This window comes from Pristis pectinata, chromosome 35 (assembly GCF_009764475.1).
Source record: "Pristis pectinata isolate sPriPec2 chromosome 35, sPriPec2.1.pri, whole genome shotgun sequence".
Classification (NCBI taxonomy): Eukaryota; Metazoa; Chordata; class Chondrichthyes; order Rhinopristiformes; family Pristidae; genus Pristis; species Pristis pectinata.
In genome coordinates, this window is record NC_067439.1 from 12,760,359 (window position 1) to 12,783,276 (window position 22,918).

At 47.4% G+C, this 22,918-nt stretch overlaps 1 protein-coding gene across 1 annotated transcript; it reads right to left on the minus strand.

Moving 5' to 3' along the window:
• Positions 1–1,591: 1,591 nt before the first annotated feature.
• On the minus strand, positions 1,592–21,092 carry LOC127586386 (cytochrome c oxidase subunit 7A2, mitochondrial). The gene is made up of 4 exons (XM_052044309.1): positions 20,255–21,092; positions 12,247–12,336; positions 9,993–10,077; positions 1,592–1,808 (listed from the first exon to the last, which is right to left on the minus strand). The coding sequence occupies exons 1-4, from the start codon at positions 20,267–20,269 to the stop codon at positions 1,750–1,752; spliced, it is 249 nt and encodes an 82-aa protein (XP_051900269.1). The 5' UTR covers positions 20,270–21,092; the 3' UTR covers positions 1,592–1,749.
• Between the last annotated feature and the right edge of the window lie 1,826 nt (positions 21,093–22,918).

Below are 22,918 nucleotides of genomic sequence, written 5' to 3' on the forward strand. Positions count from 1 at the left end.
AGGTCATTGATGAAGCCACTGAAGATGGTTGGGCCAGGGATACTGCCCACTGAGATGTTGATGCTGGAATGATTGACCTTCAACAACCACAACTTTTCTGAAAATTATTGGAGTGTTTTGTCCTCTATTAACTCCACAGCAACTTTGAGTCTGCCTTGCCCTCTCTTTGTTTGCATGTATGGAGGTTTCCTTCTCCGTCTGTGTGCGTCTTCCACTCTCTAGATTTGTGTGCAGGTCATCAATTGGTCTTTGTGTACCTCTCTTGGTCTCTCTCTCTCCCCCTCTCCCTCTGTATTTTGCCTCTTTCAGTATTATACAGGTCTCTCCCTCTGTGTGTTTGTGAGTCCCTGTTTTGTTTTTAGTGTGGCCATTCTTTCTTTCACTTGGTTGGTATGTGGGTCTCCCTGTGTCTGTGTGAGGGGTGGTGTAGGGAGGACACGTGTGTGTGTGTGTGTGTGTCTTTGTTTTGACAGCAGACTTCCCCAGTCTGTTTTGCTTTGCACAGTGAGCTCCCTGTGGTAAGCCTGCCCTACCTGGACCTCAGTGGCCGTGACTGAGGGAAGGCCAATGCTTGGTATCCAGGCAGAAGTGCACCATTGCACCATGCCAGCTGTATTAGAACCACCACCGCAAGCAGGAAGGTGGCAAGAAGGGTTATCCACTAGTAACAAGGTGTAGGACACCCACCTGCAACCCACACCCACCCACCACACAGTCAACGACAGCCGTGTTATGTTGGTGTTAGCACAACTCTACCAGTTCCATTTATTGAGACTACATTTGAAAAGCGCCCAGCGACCTGTTATGATCGTTGAATTTAGCACTTTATTCATTGGTATTGGGAGTGGTTTGTTGTCTAGTGTTGGAGCCTCCTGTGGCAGCACCCAGTGGGCAGTGGTTGGTGGGCCAGGCATTGGGAGCATAAAGAGGCTCCACATCACCATGGAAGAAGTGGACTCCCTCACAAACTACCCACCCCATCAGACAGCTCCTGCCCCATCTGTGGAAGGGTCTGCAGTTCCCACATTGACCTCAGAATCCACACATCTGTGATCTCGAGGGACTGGCTGAGAAGGGGGAGGAGAAGATGTGAAGTTCCACCACATGTAGCAGGCACGGTAGTGTAGTGGTTAGCGTAACGCTATTACAGCACCAGCGACCCAGGTTCAATTCCAGCCACTGCCTGTAAGGAGTGTATACATTTTCCCCGTGTCTGCGTGGGTTTCCTCCGGGTGCTCCGGTTTCCTCCCACATTCCAAAGATGTACAGGTTTGGAAGTTGTGGGCGTGCTATGTTGGCGCCGGAAATGTGGCGACACTTGCGGGCTGCCCCCAGAACACTCTACCCAAAAGATGCATTTCGCTGTGTGTTTCGATGTACATGTGACTAATAAAGATATCTTTTCTTATCATTAGCACTAGAGAAATCTCTCAGAGAAGGAAGCAGCAGATCTGCCCTGCATTGTCCAAACCCAAACCGTTGCCTTTGTCCAGTGTGGGACCAGAACACACACACATGCAGCGGTGCCAGCACATGCCACCTCAGTGCCAGCTGGCACATCCTGACCCAGTCAACACAGAGGATCTCACCCTGCTATTCTCAAAACATTTTAATAACAACTGCAAATGCAGGAGCACGAGAGACACAACGGTCTCCTACTCAGCGCTGATCATCTATCATACGCGGAGTAATATTGTTGGCTTTCTTCATCTCAGTGGAGCAGCAGTGGGCATCCTAAAGTGAGCTCCCTCATGCCTTCGGTTTGGGTAATGCAGCGTGGAATAAATGATACAGGGAGAACATGGTACCTGGGAAAAGAGTGAGAAGATAATGATGAGAAAGGAACCGCTGGAAAGGTATTGAACTACCACTGGGGGATAGCGGTGACTTGTAACTACAGAAGAGCGCGATTACATACGGAAGGAAAGGACAATCAGTATTTACAAACAAGGTCCCATCATTAGACTGATTTCAGATGTGGAGGGGTTGCTGCATGGGGAGGGATTCAGCAGGTTGCGCCCATGTTTCTGGGACTTTTAAGGGGATTTAATTCAAATATCTAAGACCTGAGGGGTTTGACAGGGTAGGATATTTTCTCAGAAATCTGGAATTAAGAGGCACACTCTTTGCATAAGGTTAAGGAGGAGAGACAAGAGAGATTGCAGATGCTGGAAATCTGGAGATGAGGAGGAATTTCTTTTCTCAGAGGAATTACACGTTCACAATGGGAATCCCAAGCAGATAATATGGAATGTAGAATTCCCTGCTGCAGAGGGTGAATCATTGAAAGTACTCAAGGCTATGACAGACTTTAGGGGGATTGAGAATGTAAAGGGTCCGGGCAGGAAATTGGAACAGGGGCCAAGATCAGATGGGCCATGAAGGATGGAGCAGGCTCAAGGGCTGAATGGGCCCACTCCTGCTTCTGTCACGTGTCCTTCTGAGTGAAGTGAGTGAGGGGAAAGCTGGAACATTCTGAAAACTGCACAATTAATCCTGCTCTGTTTGTCTGCGATCATGATGATCCAAGGTAGGAGAAGTGTTGCACCGTCAGTAATGCAGATTTCCAATAAAGACACAATTAATGGAATGGTGATACCTTAAAAGCTTTGCCTGAAGCTTTGATTCCTCTCCCCGCTTCTCCGGATGCAATGACTCTTGCTGGGACTCAGAGTCAACAAACCCTGTCCCTGCCCCACCCACCCAGCCACGAAGCACCAAGGTGCTCGTCCCTCAGGAATTCTCATCCCTTGCCACAAATTCCTGAGCAGCAAGTGTGAAAGATACAGGAGAACGGACTTCAGTGTGATCTGAGGTGACACAGGCAACGTTTGGCATCATTCAGATCCAAGGTGACTCCCTTCAATTCTCATCAACTAAGGGAGTTGGAAAGGAATTTTTCCTGTAAATAAAAAAACCTGCAGATGCTGGAGATCTGGAACAAAAACAGAAAATGCTGGAAACACTCAGCAGGTCGGGCAGCATCTGTGAAGAGAGAAGTAGGGTTAACATTTCAGGTCAAAGACCATTCGTCAGAAATGTCTCCAACCTGAAACGTTTCTCCTTTCCACAGATGCTGCCTGACCTGCAAAGAATTTTCCCCTGATATTTTCCCCCTAATTTGCTTGGGTTTGTAGTTGGTTCACAAGCAGAAATTTCCTCCAATCACTGATGAGGCAGATTGAAGCCAGCTACAAACCCTATACCTTGGCCACTGACTCCATCCCTCTCCTGGCTACTGTCTGAGACCAGCTGCTTCCAGAACCACAAGGGCTCTCGCGAAACCTCTCCACTTCTTTAAATCCATCCCTCTGACTAATCCCTGGATCAAATTTTCCTTGATAATGCTCTGGTAAAGCTGCAGTTAGGAAGCCTGTAAAGTGGAATGATTGAACCACAGCTGAGGTGCCTTCCCCTGAGTGAGAAGGGTAGGGAAGTTAAACTTGGAGCTCTTTGGATGAGCAAATAGACGGAAATAAAAAGGAGCAGAAAAAAAGGCATATGATCGTCGCCAGATTCTTAACACAAATAAGGACCAGTCTGATACAGAAAGAACAAAGGTGGTGTAGCGGGTAGAGCCACTGCCTCACAGCTCCAGAGGACTGGGTTCGATCCTGACCTCTGCTGCTGTCTGTGACCGTGTGGGGTTTCCCCTGTGTGCTCTAGTTTCCTCCCACATCCCAAAGACATGTGATTGGCAGGTTAATCGCCCACTGTAAATTGCCCCTCGTGTGTAGGTGAGGGGTAGAATCTGAGAGGAGTTGATGGGAATGAGGGCAGGATAAAATGGGATCAGCATAAACACGGGTGCTTGATGGTCAGTGTGGACTCAGTGGGTTGAAGGGCCTGTTTCCACTCTGTACGACACTGTGAGAAGGAAGTGAAAAAGAGGCAAAGACGGAGTGTGAGAAAATACTGGGAGCAAATATAAAAGGGGATCCAAAAATATTCTATATGCACTTGAGCAGGAAAGGGGTTGAAAGATGGGAGGTGGGGTCAGTCAGAGCCAAAAAAGATTTACCTATGGAGGTAGAAGGCATGGCTGAGGTACTGAGAGAAGACTTTACATCAGTCTCCAGCAAGGAAGATGTTGCTGTGGTCTCAGCAATGGAAGATGTAGTTGAGGTTCCGGAAGAGCTACAAATTGACTGGGAATACCGGGTGCACTCAGGTAGATAAATCCCATGGTTCAGATGGAATATATCCAAGGTTGGTGGGGGGTCGGGGGGAGGGAGGAAGTTGTAGACACTCTAGCCTTAATCAACTAAACATCGATAGGTTCAGGGGTAGTGCCCAAAAGATGCAAATGTTACACCCACGTTCAAAAATGGATGCAGACCAGTCAGATAAAACTCTGATAATCCGGCATGCTCTGGACTTGGGTGGTGAGCAACCACCAGATCTTCTGGACTATTGGATGCTATTCTCATTAACACATTTTAACTCACATTTTTTTAGACATGTTATAATAAATGTCCCAATGAACCCAGTAAGTTGAGATGGAGCATGGGAAACAGACCCTGGTCAGTTAAAGACAGTGTGGGAACTGGGGCCCAGGAGACTTGAAAGGAATGTGGGAAATGGGGCTCTGGTATATCCAACGGGATAATGGATAATGAAAACACATGGATAAACTCCAAGGGCTAGAAATTCCAAGGTGATTTTTTTTGGTGTTAAGTTGCCTCATGGCTCAGTGATTCTCTGGGCTCTCCACTGTTCCACACCCAGACACAGAGGCAATAATTTGGTCAATGACAGCCCACCTTGAGAACACATAGCTTTGGGATTGACTGAACTAGATACAATGGCAGTAATCAAATATCCAGCTGTCATAGATTAAAACAGCATGGATACCAGCCCTTTGACCCAATGAGTCCATGCCGACCACGTTGTCCACCCAGCTAGTTCCAATTTCCTGAGTTGGCCCCTATCGCTCCAGGACCCTCCATCCACGTACCTGTCCGAGTGCTTCTTAGAACCATAGAACCATACAACAATACAGCACAATACAGGCCCTTCGGCCCACCATGTTGTGCTGACCTTTAAACAACACCTAAGACTATATAACCCCTTCCTCCCACATATCCCCCTATTTTAAATTCTTCCATATGTTTATCTAACAATCTCTTGAACTTGACCAACGTCCCTGCCTTCACCACCACCCCAGGCAGCACATTCCATGCACCAACCACTCTCTGGGTGAAAAACCTTCCTCTGATATCTCCCTTGAACTTCCCACACATTACTTTAAAGCCATGCCCTCATTGGTGCCCTGGGAAAGAGGCGCTGGCTGTCCATTCTATCTATTCCTCTTAGTATTTTGTATACCTCTATCATGTCTCCCCTCATCCTCCTCTCCAATGAGTAAAGCCCTAGCTCCCTTAGTCTCTCCTCATAATCCATACTCTCTAATTCAGGCAGCATCCTGGTGAATCTCCTCTGCACCCTCTCCAACGCCTCCACATCCTTCCTATAATGAGGCGACCAGAACTGGACACAGTACTCTAAGTGTGGTCTAACCAGAGTTTTGTAGAGCTGCATCATTACCTCGTGGCTCTTAAACTCGATCCCATGACTTACGAAAGCTAACACCCCATAAACTTTCTTAACTACCCTATCCACCTGTGAGGCAACCTTGTAATCTGTGGATATGAACCCCCAGATCCCTCTGCTACTCCACACTGCCCAGAATCCTGCCATTAACCTTGTACTCCACCTTGGAGTTTGTCCTTCCAAAGTGTACCACCTCACACTTCTCCGGATTGAACACCATCTGCCACTTCTCAGCCCAGCTCTGCATCCTATCAATATCACTCTGCAAGCTTCGACAGTCCTCCACACTATCCACAACACCACCGACCTTTGTGTCGTCTGCAAACTTGCTAACCCCCCTTCTACCCCCTCATCCAAGTCATTAATAAATATTACGAAAAGTAGAGGTCCCAGAACCGATCCTTGTGGGACACCACTAGTCACAGCCCTCCAATCTGAATGCACTCCCTCTACCACAACCCTCTGCTTTCTACAGGCAAGCCAATTCTGAATCCACACGGCCAAGTCTCCCTGGATCCCATGCCCTCTGACCTTCTGAAGAAGTCTACCATGTGGAACCTTGTCAAACGCCTTACTAAAATCCACGTAGACCACATCTACTGCACTACCCTCGTCAATCTGCCTGGTCACCTCCTCAAAGAATCCTATCAGGCTTGTGAGACATGATCTTCCCCTCACAAAGCCATGCTGGCTGTCCCTAATCAGTCCATGATTCTCTAAATGCTCATAGATCCTATCTCTAAGAATCCTTTCCAACAGCTTGCCCACCACAGACGTAAGGGTCACTGGTCTGTAATTCCCTGGACTATCTCTACTACCTTTTTTGAATAAGGGGACAACATCTGGCACCCTCCAATCCTCCGGTACCATCCCCGTGGACAACGAGGACTCGAGGATCCTAGCCAACGGTTCAGCAATTTCCCCCCTTGCCTTGCGGAGCAGCCTGGGGAATATTCCGTCAGGCCCCGGGGACTTATCTGTCCTAATATTTTCTAACAGCTCCAACACATCCTCTCTCTTGATATCTACGTGCACTAGAACATTAACCTTACCAACACTGTCCTCAGCGTCATCAAGGCCCTTCTCCTTGGTGAATACTGAAGAGAAGTATTCACTGAGAACCTCACCCACTTCCACAGCTTCCAGGCACATCTTCCCACCTTTGTCTCTAATCGGTCCTACCTTCACTCTCGTCATCCTTCTGCTCTTCACATGTGAAAAAAGCCTTGGGATTCTCTTTAACCCTAATCGCTAAGGCCTTTTCATGTTCCCTTCTTGCTCTCCTCAGCCCCTTCTTGTTCCTTCCTTGCTACCCTATATTCCTCATGAGCCCTATCGGATCCTTGCTGCCTACACCTTACGTATGCTGCCTTCTTCCTCCTAATTAGTTATTCCACCTGTCTCGTCACCCACGGTTCCTTCACCCTGCCATTCCTTCTCTGCCTCACCGGGACAAATTTATTGCTAAATTTATCCCTAAATTTAAATTGTACAATTGTACCTGCCTCGACCATTTCCTCTGGCAGCTCGTTCCATGTACTCACCACTCTCTGCGTGGAAAAAGTTGCCCCTCAGGTCCCCTTTTAAATCTTTCACCTCTCACCCTAGACCTATGCCCGCTAGTTTTGGACTCCCCCTGGAGAAAAGATCGTTACTATCCACTTTATCTATGCCTCTCATAATTCCCAAAGGTATTTGATAAAGTGCCACATAGCAGGCACTATTAAGGTTAAAAGAGAGAATTAGCAAAGTAGAAGAAAGTGGAGGATAGCAGGAAAAGGTTCTTTCTGGATGGGAGGGGAGTGTTCAGCAGAGTTCCCCAGTGGTCGGTACAGGGGATCACTGCAACCTGAGTGTACAGGACACAGTGTCCAAACTTGTAGCTGATGTAATAAGGCAGTGAATTGTGAGAAGGGTAGAAGTAGACCAAGGAGGTTTAGATGTACAGTGGCACAGCTGGTAGAGCTCCAGCGACCCACGTTCGATCCTCCCCTCTGGCGCTGTCTGTGTGGAGTCTGTACAACTGTGTAGGTTTCCCCCGGGCGCTCCAGTTTCCTCCCACATCCCAAAGACGTGCCGATGAAGGTTAATTGGCTGCTGTAAATCGCTCCTAGTGTTTAGGCAAGTGGTGAAATCTGGGGGGAGTTGGTGGGAACGTGGGGAGAATAAAGAGGGATGGATATAGGATTGGTGTACATGGGTAGTTGATGGACAGCCTGGGGTTAGTGGTTTGAAGGACCTGTTTCCGTGCTGTGTGACTCAGACAGCCTGGTGATTGGGTGCACACGTGGCAGATGAAATTTAGTGCTGAAAGATGTGAAGTGTTACATTTTGATAGGAAAAATGAGATGAGGCTATATAAATTATTCCAAGCAGGGTGTGAGAACAAGATCTGGATATGTGTGTGCGTATGAGTTAGAGCCAACTCCACTGAATCGCCATCTCACCCAGCAGTGTTCATCAGTCTGACACACAGCAACAAACAAGATGCTGGAGAAACTCAGCGGGTCAAGCAGCATCTGTGGAGGGAGATGGACAGTCGATGTTTCGGGTCAAGACCCTTCATCTCGACCCTTCATCCACTCCAGATGAAGGGTCTCGACCTGAAACGTTGATTGTCCATTTCCCTCCACAGATGCTGCTCGACCTGCTGAGTTCCTCCAGCATCTTGTGTGTTGCTCCAGATTCCAGTATCTGCAGTCTCTTGTATCCTCTGTGACACACAGCAAGGCTGGATCCCCCTCACTCTCTAGGTGAAGGAACTATGATTACAGAAAGCAACTGATAACCCAGAAGGAGAAGGACTATTTCCCCAATTGAAAGACCCCAGGATAAGAGGGCACAGCATTAAGTACGTCAGTCCATTCTGGTGTCATAGAGTAACACAGTACAGAAACAGCCCCTTCGGCCCACCATGTCTATACCAACCATCAAGGATCCATCTACACCAATCCCATTTACCAACACCTGGTCTGGAGCCTTCTATGCCTTGGTGATTCAAGTCTCGATACTTCTCAAATTTAGTGGGAGTCTCTGCCTCCACCACCTACTCAGTGAATATATTCCAGATTCCAACCACCCTCTGAGTGGAACAATTTCTCCTCAGGTCCCCTCTGAGCTATCTAACCCTTAGCTTAAACCAAGTTTTAGACACTTTTGCCATGGTATTTACCCGATCTATGCTCTGCATTATTTTGTACACTCCAGTTAGGTCCACCTCAGTCTATCCAGTCTTTTCTCATTACTGAAATGTTCCATCTCAGGCAACTGCATCTTCTCCTATACAATACACCCTTCCTATAACGTGGTGACCAGAACTGTACACAGTACTCCAGCTGTGGCCTAACCAATGTTTTATGAAGTTGTAGTACAACCTCTTTGCTCTTCTATACCCAGCTAATGAAAGCAAGCATCCTTTATGCCTTCTTCACCACATGATCGACCTGAGTTGCTGCCTAGAAGGACTCTTGGACGTACATCAGGGTCCCTCTGTTCCTCAGTACACCCCAGTACTACTTTCTGGAAGCACGTGACCTAACAAAGCACTGGAAGTATGGAAGCTGGGGATTAGAGTCACAGAATAAAAGGGAGATACAGCACACAAACAGGCCCTTTGTCCCACACCAGCCATCAACCACCCGCTCATCCGACACTAATCGCCACATTCTCCCCACATTCCCATCAACTCCTCCCACACATTCTACCCCTCACCTACACACTAGGGGCGATCTACAGCGGCCAGTTAACCCACCAACCTGCACATCTTTGGGATGTGGGAGGAAACCAGAGTGAGGGCACGTACCACCAGACTTAAGGACAGCTTCTACCCCACTGTGATAAGACTATTGAACAGTTCCCTTACACGATGAAATGGACTCTGACCTCACGATCTACCTTGTTGTGACCTTGCACCTTATTGCACTGCACTTTCTCTGTAGCTGTGACACTTTACTCTGTACTGTTATTGTTTTTACCTGTACTACATCAATGCACTCTGTACTAACTCAATGTAACTGCATTGTGTAATGAATTGACCTGTACGATTGGTGTGCAAGACAAGTTTTTCACTGTACCTCGGTACAAGTGACAATAATAAACCAATACCAATACCCAGGGGGAAACCCATGTGGTCACAGGGAGAACATGCAAACTCCACACAGACAGCGCCTGAGGTCAGGACCGAACCGGGGTCTCTGGAGCTGTGAGGCAGTGGATCTATTAGCTGCACCACTGTGTCTCCAGGACAGATTTTTGTTACAAAATGGTATTGAGGGTTTATGGAACCAGGGTGCAGTTATGGACTTGTGACACAGCCATAACTTAGTTGAATGATAGAACAGGCCCGAGGGCTGAATGGCCTGTGTCAATGTTCAGCCACCCTGGTAGAGAAGGGAGAACAAGTCAGGCATCTCTTTTACTCTGGTCCTCACTAGTCCCACCTCCAACTGTGATGGCCATGGTGATACGATACAACACCACATCCACTGTACCGCCCTTCAGGTGAACGGGAAGGTTGTTGTCTGCCTGCAGTGTGAAAGCAAAGAGCAGAGTTAAACCCTGGCATTCCTTGAAAGTTACCCGTCGTACAATCCCAGAGGGTGAAGTTCCTCTTTCCGCGATCCTTTCACGCCCTCAGAACATCCCAAAGCCCGTCACTGCAACCAGCACGCTCGTGAAACATGGCTGCTGCTCCAATGCAGGAAATGCAGCAGCCAAGTTGCACACAGCAAGATCCAACAACATGACAATGACTGGATAATTCACTTTTAGTGATGGGACTGTGAAGTGTCAATCACAACACAGGGATGAACACACAGGTCTATCACCCACAGGTTTCCTCCCCGCTCTCCCCTATCTGGTTCTGGTTCCAACTGCCATACGCCTCTCCCCTAATGGTTCCAAATCTCACCTCCTTTACTTATCAGAGTCCAGCACCGGTAACCTTTTGTGTTCCTGCTGATCTCCCTCCAGCAGCTGCCTCCAATCTTCACCCTCCCCTCCCCTCACCTCGCTCCATCTGCCACTCATTTTTTCTCCCTCTCTGTCTGCCTCCATCTATCATCCGCCTGCCACTGTCTCCCAACTCCATCCCCCTCCCCTCCCCTACCTGGCACCACCCGCTTGTCACCTTTCACTGCTTCTCAGTCCACCAATCGCCTCAGACCCCTGTCTGTCCACTCCCTTTCCCCTCTTTATACTGGCCGTCTCCCCTCTCAGTCCTAATGCAGGGATTTGACCTGAAACATCGACAATTCCTTTCCTCCCACAGACGCTGCTCGTTCCTCCAGCAGATTGTTTTTTTGCACAGTGAAGACCCCTCCTCTTCAATGGCACCATCTTTGCAAACTTGAGGTTCTCGGCTTAACGTCAGATCCAAAAGGTGGTGTCTCTCATGAGGCTGGGCTTCACTCAAGTGTCAACTTAAATTATGTGCACAAATGTCTAGTTTAAGTCTTGAAACGATGACCTACTGATTGAGAACACTGCCATTATCCTAGCTGGAACCAAAGGAGATGGCATGCAGAAGGGAAGTGCCTACCATTGAGAATTTCTCTGTGATATTGGAGAAGAGATCAATGACCTCACCAGGACAGGCAAGGTCAGGTGCCATACTTCCCCTATTACACACTAATTCACCATCACACGGTCTTGCAAATCTCTCCTGTGCCACTAATTTCCTTGCCTCAGTGAAGGAGACAACCCTGGCCAACTCTTCTCTGGTCTGCCCATGATTTCCTCACAGGCCTCCTTCTCCTGGTGGCCCAGAGGTCACAGGGGAACAGCAAGCAGTGGACATGCACCATTGGAAGGGTCTCAGAAGCCATGGTATTACTGAATATCCCTACCTGCCCAATCCCCAATTATACATAGGACTCCAGGACACTCTCAAGCAAACCATTGGGTGCAGTAAGCTCTTCAGTGGGCAGCTTCCAGGGTATTCTCACACCCTGGCCCTTTTGTTTCCTCAGGCAGTAGTGGACCCTTTCTTGAAAGGCCTGGATAGAGCGGATGTAATGGGAGAGTCTAGGACCAGAGGGCACAGCCTCAGAATAGAAGGACGTCCCCTTAGAACAGATATAAGGAATTTCTCTAGCCAGAGGGCAGTGAATGTGTGGAACTCATTGCCACAGGCAGCTGTGGAGGCCATGTCATTGGGTATATTTATTGGGAGGTTGACAGGTTCTTGATTGGTAAGGGCATCAAAGATTACGGGGAGAAGGCGGGAGAATGGGGTTGAGAGGGAAAAATAAATCAGCCATGATTGAATGGCAGAGCAGACTTGATGGGCTGAATGGCCTAATTCTGCTCCTATGTCTTATGGAACAGCCTGGAACCACACCCAGCTGAGTGCGTCAGGGCTTCCATACTCATTTCCACCTGGCCGTTTTAGTAGGGACACTGTAAACCTTTAATGCACTTACAACTGTGCCTTTGATGTGGTTAAGGATCATTGGAGGGATGGGGTTTTGGGAGGTTGACCCCACTGGCGCCCCCTGCAGTGAGGAATCCAGGAATTGGGTTGGACATCCTCCAACTTGAAGAAAGTGTATTCCAAGAGAAGCAAGAACCCAAGAGCAACATTGCCAAAAAAAAACACTCTGGAAACGATTCAGTTAGTACAGACTTCATATCATTCACAGTATGAATAACTTAGTTCATGTGAGTGAAAATATTGAGTCACGTCGCTGATACCTGAAAGATTTTCTGATTCTCCAAGACTTTGTTTTTTAGCTGGTTTCTGACTGAGGTTGAGAAGGGTCGTGATGCCAGGCGGTGCAGGGTCTGTGGGGAGGAGAGAGGTACAAGTTGTAAGGGACGTGGACACTGAGCCAGGGGATCTCGATCCTAGTTTAGGCTTTAGCCGAGTTTATTGTCATGTGCACAAGTGCGGTGAGGTACAGGTACAATGCAAAACTTGCTTGCAGCAGCATCACAGGCGCGTAGGTACAGACGACACACACGTGGGATATAAATTATACATAAATTATACAAGATAGCAAAGAGAGAGAGAAAAAAGACTGTGCAAATAAAGAGACAATCAGAGACAATTTACAGTCCTAATCCCCAACCCCAGCCCAATCTGCTGGAGTTAACACTGAAGCATAATAAACAGGAGCTGGAGTGGACCATTCCGCCCTTCAAGTCTACTCCGCCATTCATTATGATCATGGCTTGTCATCCAAATTTAGGACCTTGCTCCAGCTTTCTTCTGATATCCCTCGGTCCCGCTAACCCTAAGAACAATATCTAACCCCATCTTGAATATATTTAATTATTTGGCTTCACTGCTCTCTGTGGCTGAGAGCAGTTGAAGCCAAGTCCAAGCAACATCCTGGTGAATCTCCTCTGCACTCTCTCCAGCAGTCTGGGGAAGTGTTAGAAAACATTGGGTCTTGGGAGCTGAAGGAACAGAGAAAGAGATTGGGAGACTGACCAGAGAGAGGCAGGTTGTAATGGAGGTGTGAGAGTGAGAGAGAGAGAGAGAGAGAGACAGACAGACAGACAGAGAGACAGACAGCCAGACAGAGACAAAGAGAGACAGGGAGAGACAGAGGGAGAAGTTGAGGGGCAGAGAGGGTTAGGAATCTGAAGGGATGATTAGTAATGGCAATCAAAATCAGAAGGAGCAAAAGGCCAGAATTGGAAAATTGGAGAGGCGCAGATACGTGGGGATGTTGTGGGGCAGGAGGAAGCTTTGGAGATGGAGGCGTGGACGAGGCCATGGAGGGGTCTGCAAAAAAAAGGATGAGAATAGTAAAATTGAAGTATTGCTTATCTGGAAGCAAGCACAGGGGTTACTGATGAACAGGATGTGTTGCAGAGTCAGGTTGAGTTCAGGAGCATGGAGGGTGGAAGGAGGTGGGTTGGGGGTATGGTCAGGGGAGTGTAGGAACAGTCATCTCTAGATGAAACTGGGCCATAGAGGAATTGGGTGGTGTCACCGGGGTGAATAAAGCTGGTCAACAGATCGCACTAGGTTCACCTTACAGCTCAGAATCTAGTCTCTCAATGCAACTGTTGGTACCTCTGGTCTAGGGTTGACCCAGCTTTCCGGCCTCGGACAATTCGCCACAATTCCTGACCCTTATCTGAGCTTCTTGAGCTTGCCCAGCACTAACCTGTCATCATTCTCCTGCCCAGTCTGCAAGGTAAGTCTCCCTACCACGTCCAATGACATACTTCTCTCCCGAGCTTTTGCACAACAAACTCTTCTCATATCTGTCTTGGAACCTTGCAGCCTAATGGCATGAACATCGAATTCTCCAATGTTAGGTAATCCCCACCCCTCTTCCCCACAACCCACACCAACCCCCCCCCACCCCCCCCCACCCCCCCACCATGCTCCTCTCTTCTTCCTTTTCCCAGCCTTCTTTTTCCTCTCCCTTCTTACCTTTGACCCATCCCCCAGTGGATCTGCTCTCCCCTCCTCCCCCACACCTGCCCATCACTGTCTCTTACCTGCGTCTACCGATCACCTCCCTGTGCCCACCCCGCCTCCCCTCTTTTGTCCACCTATCGCTGCTCTGCTTTTCCCTCCTATATATCGGGCTTCCCCTTTTCCTATCTTCAATCCTGAAGAAGGGTCCTGACCTGAAACGTTGACCGCCTGCTTTTCTCCACGGATGCTGCCTGGCCTGCTGAGTTCCTCCAGCATCATTGTGTTTTTCATCCAGGTTCCAGTATCTACAGTCCTCTGTTTTCCTTCTCATATTCCCTTCCTATATAGGAGGCCATTCTTCTATCGAGTCTATGCCGTCTGTTGGAGCAATCCCATCGATCCCATTTCTCCACTTATTTCCCTGAACCTATTCTCTCTCATATGTCCCTAATTCTCCCACTATCCATCTACACTTGGGGTAATTAACAGTGGCCAATTAACCTGCTGTATACTTAACTAATGGTCCATCACAGGCATATCCCACCCAACCGTTGACAGCATCTACAGGAGGCGCTGCCTTAAGAAAGATGCCATCTATCATCAAGGATCCCCACCATCTGGGTCATGCCCTCTTTTCGTTGCTGCCGTCAGGCAGGAGGTACAGAAGCCTGAAGTCACACACCACCAGGTTCAGGAACAGCTACTTTCCTACAACCATCAGGTTCTTGAGCCAACCTGCACACCCCTAACCCTACCTCAGCAACAGAACACTACTGACCACCTCTTGCACTACCATGGACTTGTATCTGATTGTGTTACTAATGTCTTGATATACACAATCTTTTTTTTCTTCACTGTCTTGTATAATTTAAGTTCTGAGTGTTGTCTGAATCTACCTGCCTGTGATGCTGTTGCAAGCAAGTTTTTCATTATACCTGTACAGGGCAGGCACGGTAGTGTAGCGGTTAGTGCAATGCTTTACAGCACCAGCAACCCGGGTTCAATTCCTGCCACTGTCTGTAAGGAGTTTGTACGTTCTCCCCGTGTGTCTGCATGGGTTTCTTCCGGGTGCTCCAGTTTGTTCCCACATTCCAAAGACGTACGGCTTAGGAAGTTGTGGGCATGCTATGTTGGCACCGGAAGCATGGCGACACTTGTGGGCTGCCCCAGAACACTCTACGCAAAAGATGCATTTCACTGTGTGTTTCAATGAACATGTGTCTAATAAAGATATCATATCTTATCTTACTTCACCGTACTTGTGCACATGACAATGACTTGCCTTGACTACTAATTCATCTCTGCATTGTCGGAGTATTCACGAGGAATGTATACGATCGCAGGGCGAACATGCAAACTCCACTCTGTCAACACTGAAGTCAGGATCGAACCCAGGTTGCTGGATCTGTGAGGCAGCAGAACCACTGTACAGCCCTATCGCTAACTGGGCTCAAATTGGCCTCAGAGCCTTGCATCTTCCCAGCCATACCCTGCATCACATGAGCCTTAGTAGCTTTCCCACCAGCTGAGTTGTAATGTGTTTTTCCTTCCTTGCTTCCTATTTATTCAACCAGCAAATTGCAAAACAAAAATAAACTGTGCTCATATTAATCAAAGAAACTAAATGATAAACATCTCAGCGTTGATGACACAGGAGTTCAAAGCCAAGGGAATAACATGTACTGTGTTGATGTAAAGGCAATATCTACCCCAGTGGCTAGATTAAATTCCCAGTATTCCCAGATTAAATTCCAAATATTCCCATATTAAATTCTCAAGGCACTTGTAAAATCATAAAACTGCAGATACTCGAAATCTGAAATAAAAATAGAAAATGCTGGAAACACTCATCAGTGAGGTTATTCCCCCTCCAACCATTTCCTCTGCAATTTAAAACTATTTTTTCTTATCTAGTGCAAAATATTTGTACTTTGATGTAAGTGCTTTGGAAAGATCGGCAACTCTGCGTAATTCAGGAGGATCTCAAGTTTGGACAGTGTGAGCACTGGCAAAAGAAATTTGGTGTAAATGTATCAAAGGACAAAGTACAACTTGCCAACACCCACAACAACAGTGAACGAGGTCACCCCTCTCGCTGGGAAATAACATTCACTACAGCTGCACTATTGCTCTGCCTGATCTATTATTTCTTACTTTTTTACTGATTTATTGTTTTAGCTTGCATTATTTTTCCCCATTTTGCTCCGTTGCAGATTTGCTGCTCTGTTGTGAGGGGGAATAACCAGTGGTATAGTTAGAATGGGAAATGACAAGCAAAGCTGTGATGGAAGGAGAGCAAGGCACAAAGGTGAGAGGTTTGGGAAGGGTCAAATTTGTATCTGAAGGCTCCTCACTGGAAACAGGAGTGTTGATAAAGTCTTGGGTCTTGTAGAACTTCGTAGAGCAAAGATTTTGTTCATGGTATAAAAAGAATTACAGTAGGTTTCTATAACGCCTTTCACAACACATTACAGCTAATGAAATATTTTTGATGTGTGGTCACAGACGTTATGTAAGAAATGCATAGCAAACTCCACAAACGGCACCAGATATGGTCAGCTATTTTGATTTACCAATGAGGGATAAAGTAGGCCAAATCTTCTTCAGGCTAACCTTTCCACTGCAAATGGGGCAAAGCTTAGACATCGTGTATGATCATCTTGTACAATAATGATGAATCCTCGTCATGGCCCTTGCATTTTATTTGCCTACCTGCACTGCCCTTTCTCTGTAAATGGAACACTATATTCACAAGATCACAAGACAAAGGAGCAGAAGTAGGCCATTCAGCCCATCGATTCTGCTCCATGAGCTAAACTAAAACTATTCCTATCTAGCCCCAGTTTCCGGCCTTATCCCCATATCCCTTGATACCCTGACTAATTAGGTACCTATCTATCTCCTCCTTAAATGCCCCCAATGATTGGGCCTCCACAGCTGTACATGGCAAAGAATTCCATAATTTCACTACCCTCTGGCTAAAGAAATTTCTCCTCATTTCTGTTTTAAACCGGTACCCTCTAATTCTAAGATTGTGCCCTCTAGTCCTGGACTCACCCACCAACAGAAACAACTTAGCCACATCTACTCTGTCCAGTCCTTTCAACATTTGAAATGTTTCTATGAGGTCCCCTCTCATTCTTCCGTACTCTAATGAGTACAGTCCAAGAGCCGACAATCGCTCATCGTATTTAAGCCCTTTCATTCCGGGAATCATCCACGTAATTCTTCTCTGAACCCTCTCCAACATCAGCACATCCTTCCTAAGATAAGGGGCCCAAAACTGCACACAGTATTCCAAATGAGGTCTCACTAGTGCCCCATAGAGCCTCATCAGCACATCCTTACTTTTATACGTTATATTGAGGAAGTAAAGGGTTAAGAAACTGTAACTGTACATATAATTGAAGGAAAAATACCTTGCAAGCAAGAACAGGCAAGCTACTGACTCAGGGCTCGGTGATAATTATTGTGTCCAGAACCTTGGTTGCAAGCCAATTACACTAGACGATAAGGGTGGTGGGTGTAATAAACAGTGAGTGGGAAGCTTGTCCTAAACAATGAGGGTGATACCTGTCTTTGAATCTCTTGATTGTAAATCAATTGTGCTGAACAATGGGTGTGATGTCTGTCTTTGGATCTCTGAGGCCTGACCGAAACTCGCGGAGACGCGTTCATTAAGTGTGTGTGACAATATCTGTATAAATAACTGTCTGCTCCTTTGTGCTGCGGAGACCTTAGGTAGCGACTCTCAAAGAGCGCTGAAGAGACCTCTCCCTAGCGGTATACTGCTAATAAACGCGTTTTTACTGAATCAATCTGGTGGCACTGTGTTACTTTGCAGCAGACAGGAGTGGGAACTTAAAATCAGGACAACAATACCTCTTGAAATGAATGCCAATATAGCATTAGCTTTTCTTACTGCCAATCCAACCTGGTGGTTAACCTTTAGGGTATGATCATCTTGTACAGTAATGATAAACCCTCGTCATGGCCCTTGCACTTTATTTGTCTACCTGCACTGCCCTTTCTCTGTAAATGGAACACTATATTCTGCATTCTGTTTCCTTTCCTTTTGTACTGCCTTGAAAATGATCTGTCTGGATGGCATGGAAATAAAGCTTGTCACTGTATCTCAGTACATGTGACAATAATAAACCAATTACCAAGACACTATCTCTAGTAGTGTAGCACCTCCTTTCTGATGCACCAGCCGAGACTCTGAGTTCAAAGTCTCTGCAGTGGGAGTTAAACTCACAATGTGTGACTTGGAGAGGGGGGGAGAGAGAAGATACTAAGACACTTTGACTGAGAGTTCTGTGCACTAATGAGTGGACCCTGCTAAGAAGAGCCATCTCCAAACATCCAGACCCTCAAAACTCAGGCGAAAGCGGTGAATAAAAACTTGAATTAGGATGGAGCTGTCAGTAGCTCTGAAGATGATATTATCATGGCGTGGGAGAGGGCAGATAGTTTGGGACCTTTTTCCCTGGACCGCAGGAGGCTGAGGGGTGACAATAGAGAGTTTTATAAAATCATGAGGAGCATGGATAAGGTGAATGGTAAATGCCCCTATCGTACCTGCCTCCACCCCCACCCCTGGCAGCGCATTCCAGGCACCCGCCACTCCCTGTGTAAAAAAACTTGCCTCGCAAGTCTCTTTTAAACTTTCACCCTCTCACCTTAAAGCTATGCCCCAAGTTAGTTTTAGTTGCCAGTTGTTCCATTCCCTAAATAATTTTGTGATTTCTGGCCAGTATTCTATTGATCACAGCCTCCTTGAGTTTGGACATTTGGAATAGTGCGGGTTCTCCACTTGAAACTTAGTTTGTTACGTAAACATTCCTGCCTGACGCATTCAGTATCGAAACTGTGGATGTGGAGAGGATGTTTCCATCAGCGGGAGAGTGTAGGATCCGAGGGCACAGCCTCAGAATAAAGAGATGTCCCTTTTGCACGGTAGTGTAGCGGTTAGCATAATGCTATTACAGCACCAGCGACCAGGGTTCAATTCCCACCACTGTCTTTAAGGAGTTTGTATGTTCTCCCCGTGACTGCGTGGGTTTCCTCCGGGTGCTCCGGTTTCCTCCCACATTCCAAAGACGTACAGGTTAGGAGTTGTGGGCACGCTATGTTGGCGCCGGAAGAGTGGCAACACCTGCGGGCTGCCCCCCCAGCACATTCTCAGTAATGCAAAAAGAAGCATTTCACTGTGTGTTTCGATGTACATGTGACTATAAATAAATTGAAATAAATAGAACTGAGATGAGGGGGAGTTTCTTTAGCTGGAGGGTGGTGAATCTGTTGCCACAGAGGGCTGTGGAGGCCAAGACATTGGGTGTATTTAAGGCAGAGATTGATAGGTTTTTGATCGGTGAGGGGGTTAAAGGTTACGGGGAGAAGGCGGGAGAGTGAGGTTGAAAAAAATCAGCCACGATCGAATGGTGGAGCAGGCTCAATGGGCCGAATGGCCTAATTCTGCTCCTATATGTAATGGAAACCCTTAAAACCTCTTTATAAATAGATGTCCTCACGTTTTCATGAGAGGGAGAGTCTCAAACAAGGGGATGTAGTTTCAAGTTAAGGGGCAAGTCTAAAACCAAGCTACATAGAAATTTCTCCTTGCAGGGGATAGTGAATCTCTGGAGTCCAGAAAATCAGAAGCATTTAAAGTGGAGGGAGATGCATTTTTGAAAGATTGGGGAACTGAGGGCTCTGGGGAACCTGTGCGGAGGACAGGTTAAGGCCTGGGGTAGATCAGCCATGATAATATTGAATGGCAGGGCAGGCTTATATGGCCAGAAGGCCTAGTCCTTCTCCCATGTTCTTGTGCTCTCCTCTTGATCTAGCCCTACTTCAGGTCTTTAACGTTACTCTTTATTAAGCCTTCTCCGATACATCTCATTTGTATGTTAGTTTTCTCTCTCTCTCTCTCGCCTTAACGTGGTGCCTGACTCTTGACAATCCACTCACTCAAGGTCAACTAACTTCACAGCGCGCTCATGATTGACGTGAGCAGTGGCCACTCAAGCAGCGGAGCTCCGACGACTGACCAATCAGCCCAGCAGGAGGGCGGACTCACCGCGAATGGAGAAAGTATTTAAATATGTGAGTTTTTTAAAACAAGAATTACACCGTAAAAAGCTCAAAACAACAAGCTTCCTTGAAGGTGAGGGTCAGGGCATGCAAGAAGCAGATTTCTCTAAATAACCTACACATATGTGAATGTTAATACTAGGAAAAGTTTAGCAAACTTTTACAAAAGTTTCTTAATTTGAATCGAAGAACATGGGTTAAGAAAGGGTGAGTCTGAGGTTTTACCAGAAGGTGCTTCATGTTGCTGTTGCTCTGTCCTCCACGGGTCTGGCTGCTGACAAGGACACTCAGTCCGGGGTCTAGGAATCCGACAGCAGCTCCCTGCCAAATCACACGGCTCCGGGCAGCTGCACAGACCACACCTCGCTCTGGATATGGCACTGATTCCGTGTCCACGGCGCTGCCGTCCGTCCCTGAACTTGGCCAGCCCGTCAAGTGTTGCAGTGGCTGGGGTAGCTCCGGCCAACTGGTGCGCAGCAAGATCCCAGGAACATTAATGAACAGAGGAAACGGGCAGAAAAAGGCAAGTCCAATACCAATACCAAGAAAGAGACAATTCGGTCCCTAGAACAAAAATAAAAGCAAACTGCTGAAGGAACTCAGCGGGTCGGGCAGGAGAGAAGTGGACGATCAACATTTCGGCCCGAGACCCTTTATCTGGACTTCTCTAGCACCTTCTAATTCAGCCCCAGGGCCCCATTTCCCCGATTTCCCTCGCTCCTCTCTTATGTCCAGAAATCTATCCGTCTCTCTATTGAATGCAGTCAACCACTGAACCAGTCAACCACAGATCAGAAGATCCCAAACATTCACCGCCCTCTGAGTGTGAAGGTGTGAGCTCACAAGAAACCGCAGATGCTGGAATCTGGAGCAAAGAGCAAACTGTTGGAGGAACTCAGCAAGTCAGGCAGCATCTGTGTGTGGGGGGGGGGGGGCGGTGAAGGGACGGTAGGCATTTTGGGTCAAGACCCTGTCCTGATGTACCCCTTCCCCCCCACCACCACTTTATACCAGCTATCTCCCCTCTTTCTTTCCAGTCCAGATGAAGGGTCTCGATCCGAAACGTCGACTGTCCATTCCTCTCCCTCCACTGTGTCTTGCTCCTGTCCTGACGTGATGTGGATCACAGTCACAATTCTGAGGGATTGGCTGTGTATCAAACCCTCTGAGACAGTCTGAACCTGATTTTGAGATGTGATCATCAAGCATGGGAGATACATAGAACCACTGCCTCACAGCTCCAGAGACCCAGGTTCAATCCCGACCTCCGATTCTGTCTGTGCGGAGTCGGCACCTTCTCCCTGTGACTGCGTGGGTTTCCTCCCACGTCGCAAAGACGTGCGGGTTACTAGATGGATTGGCCACTGTAAGATGTCCCTAGTGTGTAGGTGAGGGGTAGAACCTGGGGGAGTTGATGAGAATGTGGGGAGAATAAAATGGGCTGGTGAAGGATTAGTGCAAATGGACATTCGACGATCGGCGTTGACTTTGTGGCCCGACCTGAATCACCGACAATTTCTTTCCCCTCCACAGATGCTGCTCAACCCACTGAGTTCCTCCAACAGTTTGTCTTTTGCTGAAGAAATGAGCTGACAATCTCCCTTTTCCTTCCCTTTCCTCGCTCCACAGATGCTGCCCGACCTGCTGAATTTTTCCAGCATTTTCTATTTTTGTTTCAGATTCCCAATGTCTTTTTTTATTTTGTCTTATTTTCAAATCTATTTTCCTTTGGGTTTGGACACCTGAAGGGCTCCCCCTCTGGTCACTGAGTATTGGTGTGGGATCTTATAAGATAAGATATCTTTATTAGCCACATGTACATCGAAACACACAGTGAAATGCATCTTTTGCACTGAGTGCTCTGGGGGCAGCCCGCAAGTGTCGTCGTGCGTCCGGCACCAACGCAGCATGCCCACAACTTCCTAACCCATACATCTTTGGAATGTGGGGGGGAAACCAGAGCACCCGGAGGAAACCCACACAGACACGGGGAGAATGTACAAACTCCTTGCAGACAGCGGCTGGAATTGAACCCGGGTCGCTGGCGCTGTAATACCGTTATGCTAACTGCTACACTACCGTAGTTTAGCATTGTATAACAGACTCCACCTCTGCCTTGTCTCTGCACTGCACATGATGCCAAGCTGGAATACATGCTGAAAGTTCTGGTGCAGGGCTTAAACAGGTAATGCTTGGACTGAGATATTCGAGTAGCACTGACTCACTGGAGAGTTTCTTCATTCCTTACGCCTCCCATCGGATTGCCCCCCCCCCCCCATACAGATCGTGGTTTGGTTCTAACAGAGGAGTCACCTTTCAGAACCATCTGAGAGGTCATCTGGTCGCCTCATTATAGGAAGGATGTGGAAGCTCTAGAGAGGGTGCAGAGGAGATTTACCAGGATGCTGCCTGGATTGGAGAGCATGTCTTGTGAGGATAGGTTGAGTGAGCTAGGGCTTTTCTCATTGGAGAGGAGGATGAGAGGTGACTTGATAGAGGTGTACAAGATGATAAGAGGCATAGATCGAGTGGACAGTCAGAGACTTTTTCCCAGGGCGACAATGGCTAACATGAGGGGACATAATTTTAAGGTGATTGGAGGAAGGTATAAGGGGGATGTCAGGGGCAACTTTTTTACACAGAGGGTGGCGGGTTCGTGGAACGCACTGCCTGCAGAGGTTGTGGGGGCAGATACATTAGGGACATTTAAGAGACTCTTAGATAGACACATGAATGATAGAAAAATAAGGGCTATGTGGGAGGGAAGGGTTAGATACATTTTAGAGCAGGATAAAATTTCGACACAACATTGTGGGCCAAAGGGCCTGTACTGTGCTGTAGTGTTCCATATTCTATGAACTTTGACCCTGAGGGAAAATGACAAGCCAG

Excerpts from the sequence above, each read along its gene's own strand:
- LOC127586386 (XM_052044309.1), bottom strand. Across the intron at positions 10,078-12,246 it reads AGAATCAGAAAATCTTTCAG|GCAGACAACAACCTTCCCGT; the intron begins GTATCAGCGACG and ends TTCACACTGCAG. Across the intron at positions 1,809-9,992 it reads CATGGCCATCACAGTTGGAG|GTACCATGTTCTCCCTGTAT; the intron begins GTGGGACTAGTG and ends CTCTTTTCCCAG.